We start from the raw sequence: 17,015 nt of genomic DNA on the forward strand, positions 1-17,015 counted from the left end.
ATTAAGGTAACTAATCGGGGAGAAGCTCACTTGGAGCTGAATGCCTTTAGAAGAAAACATGACTGTGCCCTAGTCATAGCTGGAGACTCTTTAGAGGTAAGGCGGAGCTAAAGTAAGCTAGTAACCACTTCTTTCTTAACCGAATATTTTTTTTTTGGATTCAAATAAATCCAATAGCCCATTTTAACCAGTTTTTAAAATTTTCAGAAACTTATTAATATCAGAGAAAAGCAACCTGATAGAGTAGATGATGGCTTCAGGTTCCACCTGTGACACATATCATTTACCTTCTTAATATTCTCAACAACACTCTAAGCCTCTGAGCCACAGACAAGCTATATAGCATGGGCTCTGCAGCAATTCTGCCAGTCCCCCTCACACTGGCCAGCAGGTTATAATCCCTCGGGCTAGGAGTGGTTCTCATATGCTGTAGCTCATTAGCCCCATATACCTTGCCTTGATATTTGGTTGATACCAATTTGTTAGCCTGACTTTGTTAGCTTTGAGAAATTAATGTGTTATTTGATGGTAGAGTCCATATGAAACAACTCCAAAAAGGCTATGGCATACTCTCCCAGGAATACATGCAAAGTCCAGAGAAAGATGGACTCAGGCTGAGAGCACACACATCAAAGGAGGTAACTCACAGATCCTGCCTGCTAGAGATACCTTTTTCCCCTTCATGAGATACACACTAAGTTCCCCTTAAGTATAGTGTCACTTCTCTGCTTGGCTCCTTGTCCAACCTTGAATCTGCTTTTTCCTTTGTGCCCAGCCTGCCCCTCCTCCAGCCTTCACTCCAGAAGCCATTGTCCAGACATTCAAGTGACTCCACAGAGCTAAGGAAAAAACCAAACCCTCAGACCTAAATTTCACGGAGGTCTCCTCCTCTCCTCAAAGCTGAGGGGAGGGGATTTAGTAGGGGAAAGAAGGAGAATCAGAAGAGGTGGAGATGCTCCCTTCTCTTCCCCTCCCAGATGGGTGGGCAGCTGGCTTGCCACAGTACCACTGAGGTACAAATTCTTGATTCTTGGTTTTACATAAGCCTCAATTTGGTAGTCTCTCGACAGTCCAAACAGACTTCTGGTAACACCTGATTGAGATGCCTTGATTGAATGAAGATGTTCAGGCCTGGTTCATCTCTGACTGATTCATTTGCATGTAGCATCTGGTCAATTACTTTAAGTGAAGGAGTTTGATAGGATTGATTGAGTCAGGGAGCCCCCATCCTTACAAAAGTGCTAACCTGAACAAGTAGGAGGACTTCCCTATGCCCATGAAATCACAGTCCCTATTCCTATTAATAGCATGTATCTGATTACAGTGAGTATTTAGTAGCCTAAAGAATTATATAGTGCAACACTCTAGGTCATTTTCAATTTTACTTTCAGTTACCTGAAGCCTTTTTTAAAATCTGACCTAATTTATTTCAAGCTCTGTGTCTGTGTGCCCTTGGCTTAACGTATATCAACTGTCATATCATTACCCAGAGTTCTTTCAAAGTGTATGAGGATAACAAAATGCTCTGAGTTCTCTTCCCTATGCACAACCCTTGAAATAATATTCTTCCCCTGCATTCAAAAGAGAATACATGTTTGGAGATTGGGGGCTGAGGAGAGCAGACAGCAAAAATAACCTACAGTCAAGCAATATCTCATGGATCCATGATTTGAGCTATTCTATACCATGAACTGATGACATAGATTTCAACCTAGTAGCCTGATAAGTAATAAACCTTTTTGCACTTAACTACCCTGGTCTTTGGACACAATCTGTTTCCCTAATGGAGCTCTGTCCATCCAGCTTATTCCTCCAGTGCTTTTTTTCAGTCAAATTAAATAAATTTGCATTATTATTCATAGTTTTGATTTAAAAAGCAGTATAGAGTACTTAAAGATTTTCAAACTTCAGTACTTAAATCTTTTTGTTAGGGCTTGCCAGAGCTCACATTCTTCTTCTTCTTCAGAGCATGGTCTTCAATAGCCCAGGGTCACCTCTACCCCATAAAAAATCACCAGAGGAGAACTTTAATGCACCTAAGTAGTGCAGTTGTTAAAATAAAACCTATATCTTTCTTGTAAGTACACACACACACACACACAGAGATACATATATATATATATATATGTGTGTGTATATATATATATATATATATATATTCTTCTTGAAAACTGCCTAGCAGCATGCCTACTGAATAGGAAAATTTCCACAGCTTTTCTACTACCTTCTCCTGCCCAACCTACTCCCTGCCACCCCAGTATATCACAATCCATACTCTTTATTTTCAGAACTGGTCATACTACCCAAGACATAATGTACGTATAACCCTTGTGTGAGGTAGAGTGGTCACCCTTAGTCCTATAAGAACATCCTTAGTATCCAGCTTCATCTATACAGTAGACCACTTACTAATTTGCAGGGCTAAATATATGCCTTTAATTATTTGTGTATGTATTATTACATGTATATCAAGTTAATAAAGTGCATGTTTCATTAATAACCAAAAATTTCAGCATCACTCTCTTTGGGCCACATCCCAAATTTGAGATGGTATGGTTTCCTAGAGGGCAGTAACTGCCTCACATTCTAAAGATATCCACTCTTAAAACTAGAACTCAGATGCCCCAGTCAGTGTACTTCTAGTGAACGTTCAGCCAGTAGATACAGCTAGCTCTTGATAAAGACATATTAACTTGGTAAAGTCATAGTAAGATGAGTAACTACAAAACATTCCTTCCCATAAACCTGCAACACACTTTCCAACAAATATTCATTTCCGTGTGGGAGGAGTGAACACAAAAGCGCACAACAGTAATAAGACTTATGTAGCAAATATAATGTGACAACTCTAGAACTGTACGCCTTGATGTCTTTTTCCTCCTTGTGGAGTTCTTTTGGTGCAGTCTCTGTTGGATACGTTCCAAAGCTGAGCTCCCAGGTTATGCTTCTGTTTGTAGTCCTATTCTGGGTTACCAAGGCTAGCTCTCTCTTGAGTCCATAGCCAGCCTTTTCTTTGCTATAAGAGGTCATGTTCCTTAAAGCTCCTCTTTGGAATCAGGAGTGATTTCCTCTTTGTCTCCTTGTCTGAAAAGCGCGTGTGCCTCTACTCTGGTAACTTTTGGCTCGGACTCTTTCCAGCTGATGCTCCAACTGTTGGCTTAGGAGTCTCCAGCTAAGTGCCTGCTTTGCTATTAAATGTTATGGTATGTGGTGGGACAGGAAGGAGAGAAATCTCCTCCTCCCCTCTACAGTAGACTGCCTTGTACTCTCAAACTGCCTTTGCCATTGTCAGGCTGAGCTCTTTAATGCTTCCATGTGCTAGCCAGTTTTCAACCCAAACAGTTACCCTGCCCTTTCCAATTCAGTCAGACAAAGTTGTTTCTACTTCATAAGGGAGTAGCAGGGTGTTAATATCTCGTTAACACATGAGGTGACATCATTTGTGATTATATCTTGTGACTACAGCTGAGGTCAGGGGTGAGAGGAGGTAAGAGACCAGGTTCCCCTCATCTGTTAAATTTATATTCATTCAGTGGTAGATATCAATATATAATGTTGATTATCACATGCATGTGGTATTTATTATGGAATTTGGGGAGGGTGTTATTTTTGTTTGTTCTTCCCCCCATTTTTCTCTTGTTCTAGGTACTTTTATGTTTCTAACTAGATCTTGAAGAACTAAACTATCTAGGCCCAACTTTTTGACAATGTAGCATTTTTATATACAGATTTTTTAAAAATTACATTTGGGCTCAGTGGGTTTATATATCACAGGCTATGCTATAAATATTTGGGGGTGATTAATAAAGGCTCAGTTATATCATCTTCATTCTATATTTCATCTTAATTAAAATATCTATACTTTATCCAATAATTTTTATAAGATAGTTACCTAAAGAATGCAGGTAAGCCTCACATCTGAAAAAAGGATAATGATATTCTTCCATTGCTTTGTTATATCAAGTTAAATAGATCTCTGTGTTATTAAAGTTGTTCTAGAAAAACAAAATATAGTGAAAAAATACTTTGTTTTCTAGGTTTGTTTAAAATACTATGAGCACGAACTTGTAGAGCTGGCATGTCAATGCCCTGCAGTGGTCTGCTGTCGCTGCTCACCTACGCAGAAAGCACATATTGTTAAATTATTGCAACAGCACACAGGCAAACGTACATGTGCAATAGGTAAGTCACTTCCACATTCTCTATGCCTGTAGCCTTATTTGAACAAAACCAAAACCAGTAATAGGTCAGTAGGTGGCAATAGTGAGTATCATTTGTAATGAAATGCAGGAAGTCCCATCTAAAAACCTTTTTGATGTTGTTTCCCCACATTTTATAAGCTGCTTACTTTTAGGAGTATAATGTTTTTAGATAAAGAGGTGTCTTAAGAGCCATGAGCAAAATTGGGTTTAGTCTCCAAATTTAGATTAGTTCATCTGCTTCTGGAAATTAAGCATTTGCAGGACCGAATAGTAAGGGAGGGGAGCTGAAAATTATAGTTTTTATTTCTTCTTAGGTGATGGAGGAAATGATGTCAGCATGATCCAAGCAGCTGACTGTGGAATTGGAATTGAAGGAAAGGTATTTTCTTATGTTCACGTCTTCACTTTGGTGTCCTTAATAAACTTGATTTAACAACCCAAATTCAATAGTTTTCTTTCTTTTGAAAAATGCATAATGTTTTAATAGTTGAGGGATTTTTTGTTTTGTTTTTTAATTACTGGTATTACATCTCTCTATGCTAGCATAGGTTTCATTCTTGGTTTTTTTTTTCCCACATCTACAAAAAGTGCAGATTTAGAACTTTGGAAAAGTAATCTTATATAAGCCCTTATGTTTCCTTAGATTACTAGAGATCTTTAATATTTAGAGATTTCTATAACTAAACTTTTAAGATATACATAAGAGAGGTTCCTTTTAACATGAACTAACATTAAGTATTCTTAGGCTATCCAAATATATTGGCTATGTGTGTATATCCCAATTGTTCATAAAGCACCTGTGTACACACACACACATTCAAGAAATACATCATTGAGTGTTGTCATCTGTTGAATGAGAGAACTGTATTACATGATTTGTAAGCTATTCTCTGTCTTTAACCATACATATACGAAGTATGTATTTGTATAGTGAAAATGTATTTCAAAACAGTGAAATTTTTATGTATGGGTTGTAAAAGTGTTTTTTGAAGTAATGTTTCTAAGTTATATGGTATCTTAAAAGGACTTTCTCTTGTCTTTGTTTAAGGAAGGAAAGCAAGCTTCTCTGGCAGCAGATTTTTCTATCACACAGTTTAAACACATTGGCAGATTGCTAATGGTACATGGCCGAAACAGCTACAAAAGATCAGCAGCACTTGGTCAATTTGTCATGCACAGGGGCCTTATTATTTCCACTATGCAGGTATTTAAACCTTTTTGTGTTTTTGGTATACCCACAGAGGGCTATGACATTTAAAATGGATTACCAGTGTTACTGTAGAGTACTTGATTGTTCCGTTTTGTTTTATTTTATTAGATTTTAATAATAAGGCACTCTGAGCAGCCTGCATGAAGAATAATGTAAATGTGAATTACTGAAAACTCAGTTGTTTTCTTTTTATTATTTATTGTGTTCTCTCTTTAAGGCTGTGTTTTCTTCAGTCTTCTATTTTGCATCTGTTCCTTTGTACCAGGGATTCCTAATGGTAGGGTAAGTTAAATCCAGTATTTACAGTACTTAGTAATATCTTTTATGAGAGAACTTTGTTTTTTTGGGGGAAAATATAGTGTTGTTTCTGATTAATTCTTCATACGTTTTCAGAATGGTTAATGTTCCGAATGAATAATACCAATGTGAAAAACTAATATTTTGCTTGAGTGAACTTCAAGATGACACCTGTACATTTGTTCTCTTTGCCAGTGCACTGTTAAATTTTCTCATTAGATTTTCTGTTTTCATGGGGAAGCCATAATTTGTGTCAGGAACCGTGACGGAGCTGAGATTTTTAAAAAGGGTCCTGTGGCATAATGAAAAGGGGAAGAGCCAAAGGGGTGGGGCCAATGAAGACATTGTCATCAATAGTAAGTTAAAGAAAGTCAGGTCTTACAGCTGCATGATCCCTTAGTATTGTTTACCTCATAATTGGGTTGAGGTGATAAGATATCAACACAGAAACAAAGAAAATAAAGATTTGGGATATTTCTTTAAAATTGGGTGAGACATAACAAATGACAAAATGTACATTAATAATCACATGTGCATTCTTTTTGTCTTTTACTGAGTATACATCATAGTTCTCTAGGTATCTATACTAAAAACTTTTGAAATATCGCATTACAAAATACGATATATATAAGAATAAATTATGAGAACAAACTCATCTTGTGTTGTCCCACTTTATTTACAGAGCAGAAATTTAATTTTTTAGGTGGGGCTGATTCCATTTTCCTCATTCATTGCAATTATATCAGGGAATAAACTCAGCACAACTGTTGGACTAAGCCATGGAGTAAACATAGATTTCTCTTTTTGAGCTCTCACCATTAATCTCTGCACCGGTTGTTAGGCAAAATAGGATTATAGACCTACATAGATCCCAAAATACTAGTGAAGACTGGGCAGATACTAGTTCAGTGTTAACATCTTTTAGAGGTAAAAAGATTAGATGTGAAGGGTTAAAAGGCTGAAATTGGCATTTGAAATCTGATATCATTGCACAGTCTGACTTTAAATACTTTTCACTATAGATTCTTTTGCAACATTGAAAATTATATAGCTTATGTGTTCAGTCTTTCAAATGAATCCTCATTTGTAATTTAATTAATGAGTCCATTCATTAGGTGAATTCGTTTCTTAAAGTATATGAAGTAAAATAAATGAGCTGGAGACTCATCATGGGAAACATACATTTAAGCTACATTCCCAACAAGATATAATGGCATGGAAGTTCTTTTCAATTATTAATACTAGACTGTTCTCTAAATGCTGGTCTGAGTTTCATTCCTACTTTCCTTTTTCCACCTCCAATTTAAAAAAGAACTTACAAGAATGCTAAAGTGGAGACTCAAATAAGCAATAGTGCATAGTTTGGGCTGTGTAATTTGAATAAGACAGAAGAAGTGATTATAATTTCAGTAGTCATTAGTATTAACAAAATAAAAACATCTTCGTATTTTACACTATTCTATTTCTTGTTGCTATTTCTTAGGAACATAGATTTAGAGTTAACGGTCCAGCTATCTTTCCACTATACATGATGCCTCTAAACAAGCATTCTAAATGACTAACTATGCTATTTCATAGGGTTGCTTTCACATTATGCCATTGTTTTGGGGGGTATTAATTACTTCTGTGCCACTAGTTAGCATTCATAAGAGTCCATGCTAGTTGCTAATAGTATTCTTTAGCTTTCTCTTTTGACTACAACAGCGTTACCATGTCTTCTTATATGTTAGAATTATAGACTCTCAAAGTTGGAAAGAACATTATAGACCACGTACCTGCACAGGAATTGCCTCTTTGGTATCCCAAATCATTAGTCATCCAACCTTTGCATAAAAGACATAAAAAGAAGACATTACTTTCTGAGGCAGCAGATTTCACTTTTGGATAGCTCTTAATTGTAAAGAAGTTTTTCTTCTTCTAAGCCCACATCTTCCTTGCTATAACTTCTACTCATTGTGTCTGGTTCTTTTTTGCATAGTTCCTGGCACATAGTTAGTGCTTAATACATGCTTGTTGGCTGACACACTGACTGTGTGGGCCAAAGAGAACAAGGCTAATCTCTCTTCCCTGTGGCAGCCTTACTTGACTACTGTCATGTCTCCCTCTGTGCCTTCTTTTCTCCAAGCTTAAAATTTACAACTCAAATACTCATATGAATGAACTCAAGGCCCTTCACCTTCCTAGGTGACCTTCTTTGGAAATTCTCCAGCTTGTCAGTGTCCTTCATAAATCAATCAGTTAGCATGCATTTGATAAAAGCAAGTGATATGAATCACCTCTTTGTTCCAGGCAAAGTGCTAGGCACTAGGAATATGAGTTCAAAGAATAACATAGTTCCTAGAGACTAGTGCTGGGTGAGTGTGTATGTGTATACACATATATTTGTATGGATGTATGCGTACTGTGTACCTGTGTGTGTGAGTCATCCGTGTAGAGATGATAGTTAAAATCATGGGAGCTCATGAGAGATGAGAAATGGGCTTAGAGCAGAATCTTGGGAAACAAGCACAAATAGGTATGTGGACATAGATGACGAGTCAGCAATAGAAATTGAAGAAGTGGTCAGAAAGGCAGGAGGAGAACCTAAAGAGCATCATTAAAAAAAAAACAAAACCCACTAAGTACAGAGTATCCAGGAGGAGGGAGAGAGTTGTCATCAGCATCATGTGCAGTAGAGGAACTGAGAAAAGACCATCAGATGCAGCAGTTAAGACACATTTGGTGTGGCATCTTGATCACTTGACTAACAAGATGGCCAGGTGACATTTTCACTAGACATTTTCAGTGATCCTCACAATTTCTTCAAATCTGGCCAAAAATAGGAATTATGAATAAGAGACAAAGCAATTTCTGCTATCTCCACAATGTAGGACACTAAGAACCTTAATGAGGTAACAGTTCAGTCAACTAATAACGGACAAGGCTAATCCCTAACCCCTAACCCCCTCCTCCACTAACCACTGCACTCTGGCAGCAGAACAACAAAAGCAGCTCACAGTTTTGTAACAGAACTCAACACCATCCCCTCTTCCCACCTCAGGACAGAAAACCAAAAAGCAGATGCTTGCTCTAGCTGAGACAGCAGTGTGGCGCTGCTTAGTGCTGCAACACAGCTCTTCAAGAACATTGAGGAACAGAAGGAACTAAGGCAGGGTGTATGTATGTGTCTGTGTTACACAGTACTAACCCTGAGGGAAGGAGCCCAGCATCTTGCTGGAGCCAGTTCTGTGCTCTCCCTGCTTCCACATGTCACTTGCACAAGAACTAAGGACTATGAAATGTGAATTGCCCATCATGGGAGGTGGCTGAGACAGCTTTAAGGTCCCTCACCCAGGAAAACTGACAGCAAAGGGGCGGGAGTCAGAAAGAGAGAGATAAGAAGGGGAAAAAAAGACTGAAATTACTAAAGCTCTCAAGAGGAAGAAAACTCAGTTAAAGAACTTGAGCATAAGTAGATAAACCAACAGAAAATATATTCATATCAGAAGAGAATACAGCCTCCAGATTAGGTAAAAGAATTGAGGCAAATAAGAATAAATATTGCAAGACAAAGGTAAGAGTTAGCCATTTGATGAGGCAGGGGACCATTTGGATTTCCATGAGAACCCATAAGAGCATCAAACCAAAATAATATGTTTTTGAATAGTTTGAAAGAGACCAAGAATTATGAAGCAGAATTTATGGCCTACAGAGGAAAATTAATTAGCAGAATAGAAAAATTGGAATCCATACTGGCAAGTCTAACCAAAGAAAAAAGAATAACTGGAAGTACAGCTGCATAGAAGTAAAAGATAATCTGAAAGAGGAGAAATAAAAAAGCAATAATGTGGAAAGAAAGCATGATACTCATACAAATAAAAAACATATGGATCACAAAGACAGGATACATAGAGATTATAGGTTTCCCAGAAGGACGTGTCCAGTCAAAACGCCTGGACAACATAGTGCAGAAAATAATACAAGAAAACATCCCAGAAAACAAAATCCCAATCAATAATAATAATAATCCACAGATCACCAGCAACTTCAGTACACATAATGATTAAATTTAACAATTCCAGTGATAAAATCTGCAAGCAACCAAAAGAAAGACCCTCAAATGTAAAGAAAAGATAATTTGAATACACAAGACTATTCTGTATCCACCAGAAACCACAAGAGGGAATAAAATGTGTTCCAAAGAGCAAAGGAGCTGAGAAACCACCCAAGGTGACATACCCTAAAATCTTGAGCCTAACTATTAATGAAAAAAGATGGGCATTCAATTAAAAGGGGCAAATGGGTGGCATTCAAAGGATTCCAAGGAAGAAAATCATACCTGAAGAAATTATTTGCCTTTCACATGTCCCATAAAATAGATATACAAGAAAGACTAATATACAACAATCAAGGACAACACAACAAAATAACAACAGAGAGACCATGAAGAGATTTCTTTCTAAATATACTTGAGGAGGCAAAGGTGGAAACAGAAATCAAATAAACATGATGGTAGCAAAACAGGCCTAAAACATAACATCTCTCCACTGGTGAATCAGTGATTTTTGTAAGACTGAATTAAAGAATGAGAAGTGTCACTGGATCAAAGTTTACATGGTAAGGGAGTAAGGTGTAAGAAGACTGGAAAGGTAGGAAGGAGCTAGGTTTTGAAAGGCTTTGAGTGCCAGAGAATTTTATCTTTAATCCTAGAGGTGATAGGAAACCAGTGGAGTTTATTGGGTGGAGGGAATGATCAGACCTATGCTTTAAGAAGATAACTTTAGTGCCTGAGGGGGCTGGAAAGAAAGTGGTAAATCTTGTTTCAGGGGTGGAAGGGGGATACTACTGATGACTATTCCCATTGGAGAAGAGAGATATTCTATAAATAGAGATGGAGACGCTACAGAGAAAATAATCTGTAAAGATTTGGTACTTAAAAAGACCGCTCATCTGCTTCAGAAGAAGGGGAATCAGAGCTAATGGGGACAAGTGACACCCAGAAGAATGGGAGGGCATGAGATTTCAAAGTAAATGGTTTGTTTTTGTGGATGTGTGTGTGTGTATGAGGGTGTGTTTTAACAACAAAAAGGCAAAGGTCAGTAAGAAACTGCACACTGAGGGGCATGGAAAGATTCATACCATGGGGCAATATTCTATCACACACAGGAAATTGATATTTTTGTAGGAATGAGGTACAGTAACAGAAAGGGGGTGGAGCCAAGGAGAAAGATTCACAAGGCAATGACAGAACATAATTAGAAGAGAGAGTCCTTGTAAATGGATATGAACACTCCAAATTAGGTGAATATTTCTCTTACTATATGACCTTCACAGAGAAATCCTTGAAAGTCTCTATGTATCTGCGTTGGTGATAGTCCCTATCCTTGCTCATTTTATAAAATCTGGCCATTGATTCATTTGTTGATCTACTCATATTATCCCCGGAGTCTCAATGCCTCTACATGATTTCTTCAAATTAGTATTAGACTCCTGCTTATTTCTTATATTACCAGCATTCTTTACCCTTGGTAGACTATGTGCTGTATACATGTATTTTTTTGTTCTAGGTCATGTATTCTGTGACAAGTGTGAATTGTATAGCACTCTTGTCACCCCAAATTCCAGCAATCCTCTTTTTTTTTTTGTCTTCTCTCTTTTCCTGTTTCTGCTGTGGGGGCATGAGGCCTGTTCATTTCAACTTCTGTTTTCAGGAATTTTGCTTTAAAATTTACCCAGGCCTCATCTCAAACCTTGGATGTAATGAAAGAATAGGGACAAATGATACATGGATGATAGCATATGTTGGTTAAATATTTCAGTAGAATTTTTCCAAGTTAATATAAGTTTTGTAGTCCCTTCAGTACCCTCCTGTCTCCAGGAACAAATAGTATTTTAAAACCAAGGGCAAAAATCTTTTAAATTACAAGAAGGAACAAGTTTTCTGCTGTTTTAACTTTTTTGTGCTCTGCCATTGTTTAACACTCTATAATAGTTATTACATTACAGTTTTTTTAAAATAGCACTGATTTTACGTAAATAGTACTAATTATATCTTGAGTTTCTGTAATGCCTTTCTTCCAAGGACGTCAATATACAATGTAATCATTCCAGCCCCTTTTGCATATTTGAGAGGATGAACTTTTCCTTAATTTAGAAATCATTATTACTTAAGAAAGTGAAGTTATGATTGAATTTGAAAACCTACTGTCTCTGATAACACTAATAACACATTTATATAGGTTTAAAAAATGCTTTTATTATAGTAATCTAATGTATGATACTTCCCTACAGCTTGTGACCCAAGAAGTATTAAAATTTGCTTTGAATAAATTTACCAGTCCTTAATTCTTCAAAATTTTATAAGGCAATATTACCCCAATTTGGGGACATGATGATGATAAATGATAAATCAGCTGTCTTTTTTAAAGTATCTTTAAATCAACTTTGCCAGTGATTTTTAAAACATCAGCCCATGAATACAAAAAAAATAGCACTAATGTATATGGATAAGATTGGGAAAACTAAAGAGGACAGAAGTCTTTAAATGTTGGGAAAAATAGAATAATGAGGGAAAAAGAGGAAAAATCTAAATATAGGCCAACAAGTTTATCTTCATTGTATGAGAAGGTACTAGAATAAATCATTAAGCAACTTACAGTCACCTAGAGAAAAAATAGCAAGCAACCAAGAGATTTGGTGAAATAAGATTATACCAGATCACTTTATTAACCTTCCGTAACATAATTCATAGAAACAAAAAGAAAGTGTATTAGCTAGGTTCAGATTAGTATGGATAATTAATCTTATGAAATGGTAGCATATGTTCAAATTCTCACTATGTATTTCTAGTGGGCTGGAGCCAAATACCAATAGTTTACACAATTATGACTTTGAGTAGTATAAATTCAAATATATGTGACCACTTTATAGCATTCATGATTTTAAGTAATTGGGACCTTGCTGCATTTTTTGAAAATTAATCGTATTATCACTTTCAGTAAAGCTTTCATTTCGACCCCATATAGCATTTTCAGCAATGATTTAGAAAAAGGAAGGCCTTAGACCAAGCACCTGCTAGAGTTGTTGCTTTTGATGCTGTTGTTGTTACTTTGGCAGTACAAGGGAAGTTACTAGGAAAATGAATAAGTTTTAATGCTGGATCTGCAAAATCAATAGCAATCATTGGACCTCCTGTCTCCAGGGGAGAGACGAGAATAAATGAAGGATAATCATTAGGAAACAGAGAGAGAGAGGATAGTGGCCACCTTGGGCAATATTGTGAGTAAAAGTGGCCAAGCCACTTTTAAAACATTAGTATCCAGTATCAGAAACTTTGACATCCCCTCTGTCAACTTACTTTGGGAATTATTGTTCCTTTTTCCAGTCTAGAAGGTAGGTATGAGTCTATAAGCAGTTATTAATGTCTTTTTTCTTTCCTTCCTTCCTTCCTTCCTTCTTTCCCTTGGTCCACATAGGGTATCACACCTTTACCTATAAGTGCTCTGTCCAGTGGAATGTAAATTTTTGTTGGTGAATCCTGGCCAGATATCTTGGGGTTTATGGGCTAGATTTCTTTATTAAGGACCATGCCTTAAACCCAAATCACTCTGGCTCTCATTGATTGGCCAGTGATAGGTCCCAGCAGTTGTTTCTGTTTTGGTCAGAAACTCTGAGGATCTTCCTTTCCCAGATTGATTTTTTTTTTGACTAGGTAAAAGAGGCTATTCTCTGCCTCATTTCTTACCTACCCTTAATTACTGAATGGGCATTGCCTCAGTCATATTGAGACCTGTTAAAGAACTTAGCTTAAAAAGGTCAGGATCTCCCACTGCATCTAGGGCCATCTACACTTGTCCTGATTTATACCTTGCCACTGGCTCTAGAGGAGAAAGTGAGGCTGGTGACTTTGCACAGCCCTCCCTCACTTAAATCCAGTTCACTTACATGTCATGGCATCACCTCCCTGGTATCATAGTCCTCTCCAAGAACAGTGCTTTAACATCCATATAAGACATATTCAGAATGCTCAAGAGGGCATTCATCTCCTGTAAGTTTGGGAACAGAATCAGATGACATGATTAGATATGTGGCAACTAGATGGTATAGTAGAAAGATCACTGGGCCTAGAGTCAGGAAGACCTGAGTTCAAATCTGGCTTCATGATCCCCAGTTTTTGACCCTGGGCAAATCACTTTACCACTGTTTGCCTCAGTTTCCTCAACCAGGGTTAATAAAATAGGGGTAATAATAGCACCTGCCTCCCAGGGTGGTTGTGAGGATCAAATGAAATAATTACTTACTTAGCACAGAGCCTGGAACATAGTAGGTAACATATAAATGTTGTTGTTATTATTATCCTTATTTCTGTCAGTTCAGTGATCTATCAAAATGTTTTACTAATCTGCAAGATTTCCTTTAAAATGGCATGATAAAGGATTGAGTGATAAAGTGAATATTGGGAGCCTATGAGTCATATTGTAGGCTATGAGATATATTTTTCAATATTGATATTCTGAATTACAGCCTAAGTGCTTTTATCCTGTGCTATGACCCTGAATTTATTTCAGTAACCATGTAATAGAAATTTCATATACTGCTTTGTGAAATTTCACATTTCTTATATCTTTACTTTTTGAGGTATGCAACAATCTATACCATGTTTCCAGTATTCTCTTTAGTTTTGGATCAGGATGTGAAACCAGAAATGGCATTGCTGTATCCAGAGCTTTACAAGGACCTAACAAAGGTAAGACTTTGCATAAAGGGATCAAGGGAAGGTGAATCTTTTGATGATTCTGAAGACCATAGATGTATTATTGGGCTTTTAAAATAATATTTCCAAGATAAAGAAATATGCCAAGTTGGTGGATGAAACTAAATTTACGTGAAATTTATGAATGGTAAATTCTGTTTCTCCTCTGACATTTCTCAGTTGTGATTGTTCTTAATTATTTTCGTAAAATTCATTCCAAGTGGAATTTCAAAAAAGAAATTATAATGTCAAGGACTGAGTTTTTCTCAAAAAATTTTTTTGAAGTTCACATTATATGGCACTTTGAGATAGGAAACATCAGTCAACAAGTATTTATTGAGTTTCAGTCACCATTCTGGACACTGGAGATAGAAATGCAAAGAATGAAACAATATGTTTTCACTATAAGCTTATATTCTAAAAAGAGAGAGAAGCACAAATACAACAACGTAAAAATAAATGTAAGGAGAATCAATACTAATATCTACCAAGTTTACTAGAGGGTGGTTTGGAAGAGAGCACACTAGCAGGTAGAGGTGGGGATCAGGAAAGGCTTCATATAGAGACTTCATCTTGAAAGAAGAGAAGGATTCTGGGAGATGAAGGAGTCAGCAGCAGGGTGGAGGTAACAACACATGCATTTCATACAGGGGAGACGGACAGTGCAAAATCATAGAAGCTGAAGATGAATATATGAATGTTTTCTGAGAGGCACAAAGAAAACCCCAAATTGGCTGGATCACAGATTTGGGAGGTAGAGTTGTATACAGTGAAGCTGGAAGAGTAAGCTGAATCAGGTTGACATGGCCTTAAAAGCTAAACAAAAGTGATGTTGCTTTTCTGGAGCCCCTAGAATTTATTTCCTAGGGGATTGGCATGGTTAGGTCTGAACTTAAGGAAAATCACTTTGGCAGCAATATGTAGGATGGACCAGATTAAGGAAAAACTTAAGATAGGAAGACAAATTAGGAAGTATTGCAGTAATCTAAGAGAAAGGTGATAAGGGCCTGAACTAACATGGTAGCTGTGTGAGTAAAAAAAGGGTTTGTATATGGCAGGATATAAATAGATAGATAAAAATAGCAAGATCCGACAACTGATTGGATATACAAAGTGAGGAAAAGTGAAGAGTCAAGGATAAGTCCAGTGGGAACTAGGATGGCAGTGCCTTCAACAAAAATAAAGAAGCTTGGGGGGAAAGATAAATTAGTTCAGTTTTGTATGCATTGAGTTGAAGATGTTTCTGGAACATGCACTTTGAAATGTTCAATAGGCAATTGATGTTGGATTGAAGCTTAGGAGGGACTTGGGAAAAGGGATGTAAATAGACATAGACATGTAATCTGCTTGTGAACATAAGAGCAGATGGAATCAAGGATATATATTGACCTTGGTATAAGAAATCCATTTCTTTGTCAGATGGGGAAAAGGAGTGAGGAATAATATCAAGGAATTTTGATATGAAAAGGGAGCTCACATCTGAGTGGCCTCAGTTTTCTCAGTATAGTAAAAGGTAAAGCCTGCAGCTGAGAAAGAGAAGAAGTAGAAGTATGGGAGACATAAGGAAAGAAAAGATGGTTTTAGAATAGTTTCTGTGGGAAGTGAGAGAGGAAATCAGTTGGGAGAGGAATTAAAAAACTGCCTTGCTGCAGTAGAGGGTGTAGTTGAAGTTGGATAACATAAATTTATAAAGTAACTAGTCAACCCAGTTGTGTGATTTCCTCCTCTCCCATTCAGCAGCATTTGAATAGAAGCATGTAAGGCAGATGGTTGGAATTATCCTGGAATGAAATTTGGTGAGAGATGAACTATAGGACAGGGGTGTAAAGGATCTGAGAATCAAAGATGATAAGTTAAATTGGCTAAATATAAGGTAGAGATTAGAAAGGGCAGAAAGTAAATTCAGAGCAGGACTAATGTCCTGAAATAATACTTAGAGATGGAGGGATTAGAGGTATGGTGTGAGTGAAGAATAGGCTTAGGAGAGTTGAGGCAAAGGGAGAGCTGGAATAATAGGAGGCTATAATTAGACAGAGGAAAATCAGAGTTTTAATCATGAAAGTGGAACACTTGTGAATGACAGCAAGATTTAAGATGTGACCATCCCTGTGTGTTACTGAGGTTAAAGTGAAAGAGCAGATATTGGAATTTAAAGATATTTAGTAATTGAGAGGTTAAGGAATTTGAGGGAGCATCATTGTGGATGTTGAAGTTCCTTAGTAACATGGCAAGCATTGAGACATTGGGCCAAAGAGTTAACTCCGTGGGAAAGGTAGGATAATGACCTTGGGGCCAGAACACAACAACAACTATTATCTGAATTGGGTTTAAAACTGTAATGGAGTGAACTTGAAATGAGGAAAGGTTGTTGAGTAGTAGCACTAAAGGAAGAATCTGGAAGTAGCAGTGGGGAACATGGAGTATTCTGTTTCTTCTGAGAGCATGACTAACGATGCTGTCATCTAGGCAGAGCCAGGTCTCAGGGTTAATAGATGGAAGGAGTGTGAGAAAAAGAGGTCTAGAGAATGTGTTCACTATGGAACAGAAATTTCTGAGGGCCCATTCCTTTAAAGGG

At 37.1% G+C, this 17,015-nt stretch overlaps 1 protein-coding gene across 7 annotated transcripts in view; it reads left to right on the forward strand.

Moving 5' to 3' along the window:
* The window catches only part of ATP9B (ATPase phospholipid transporting 9B), a 460,772-nt gene that overhangs the window by 413,523 nt on the left and 30,234 nt on the right, over positions 1 to 17,015 (forward strand). For all 7 annotated transcript variants that reach the window (XM_020986912.2, XM_020986914.2, XM_020986916.2 and 4 more), the window contains 6 exons: positions 7 to 96; positions 4,038 to 4,182; positions 4,517 to 4,581; positions 5,251 to 5,406; positions 5,630 to 5,694; positions 14,326 to 14,434. In XM_020986912.2, coding sequence (XP_020842571.1) covers positions 7 to 96; positions 4,038 to 4,182; positions 4,517 to 4,581; positions 5,251 to 5,406; positions 5,630 to 5,694; positions 14,326 to 14,434 — 630 coding nt within the window. The remainder of the gene's footprint in view (positions 1 to 6; positions 97 to 4,037; positions 4,183 to 4,516; positions 4,582 to 5,250; positions 5,407 to 5,629; positions 5,695 to 14,325; positions 14,435 to 17,015) is intronic.

This window comes from Phascolarctos cinereus, unplaced genomic scaffold (genome assembly GCF_003287225.1).
Source record: "Phascolarctos cinereus isolate Bilbo 61053 unplaced genomic scaffold, phaCin_HiC Scaffold_4;HRSCAF=312, whole genome shotgun sequence".
NCBI lineage: Eukaryota > Metazoa > Chordata > Mammalia > Diprotodontia > Phascolarctidae > Phascolarctos > Phascolarctos cinereus.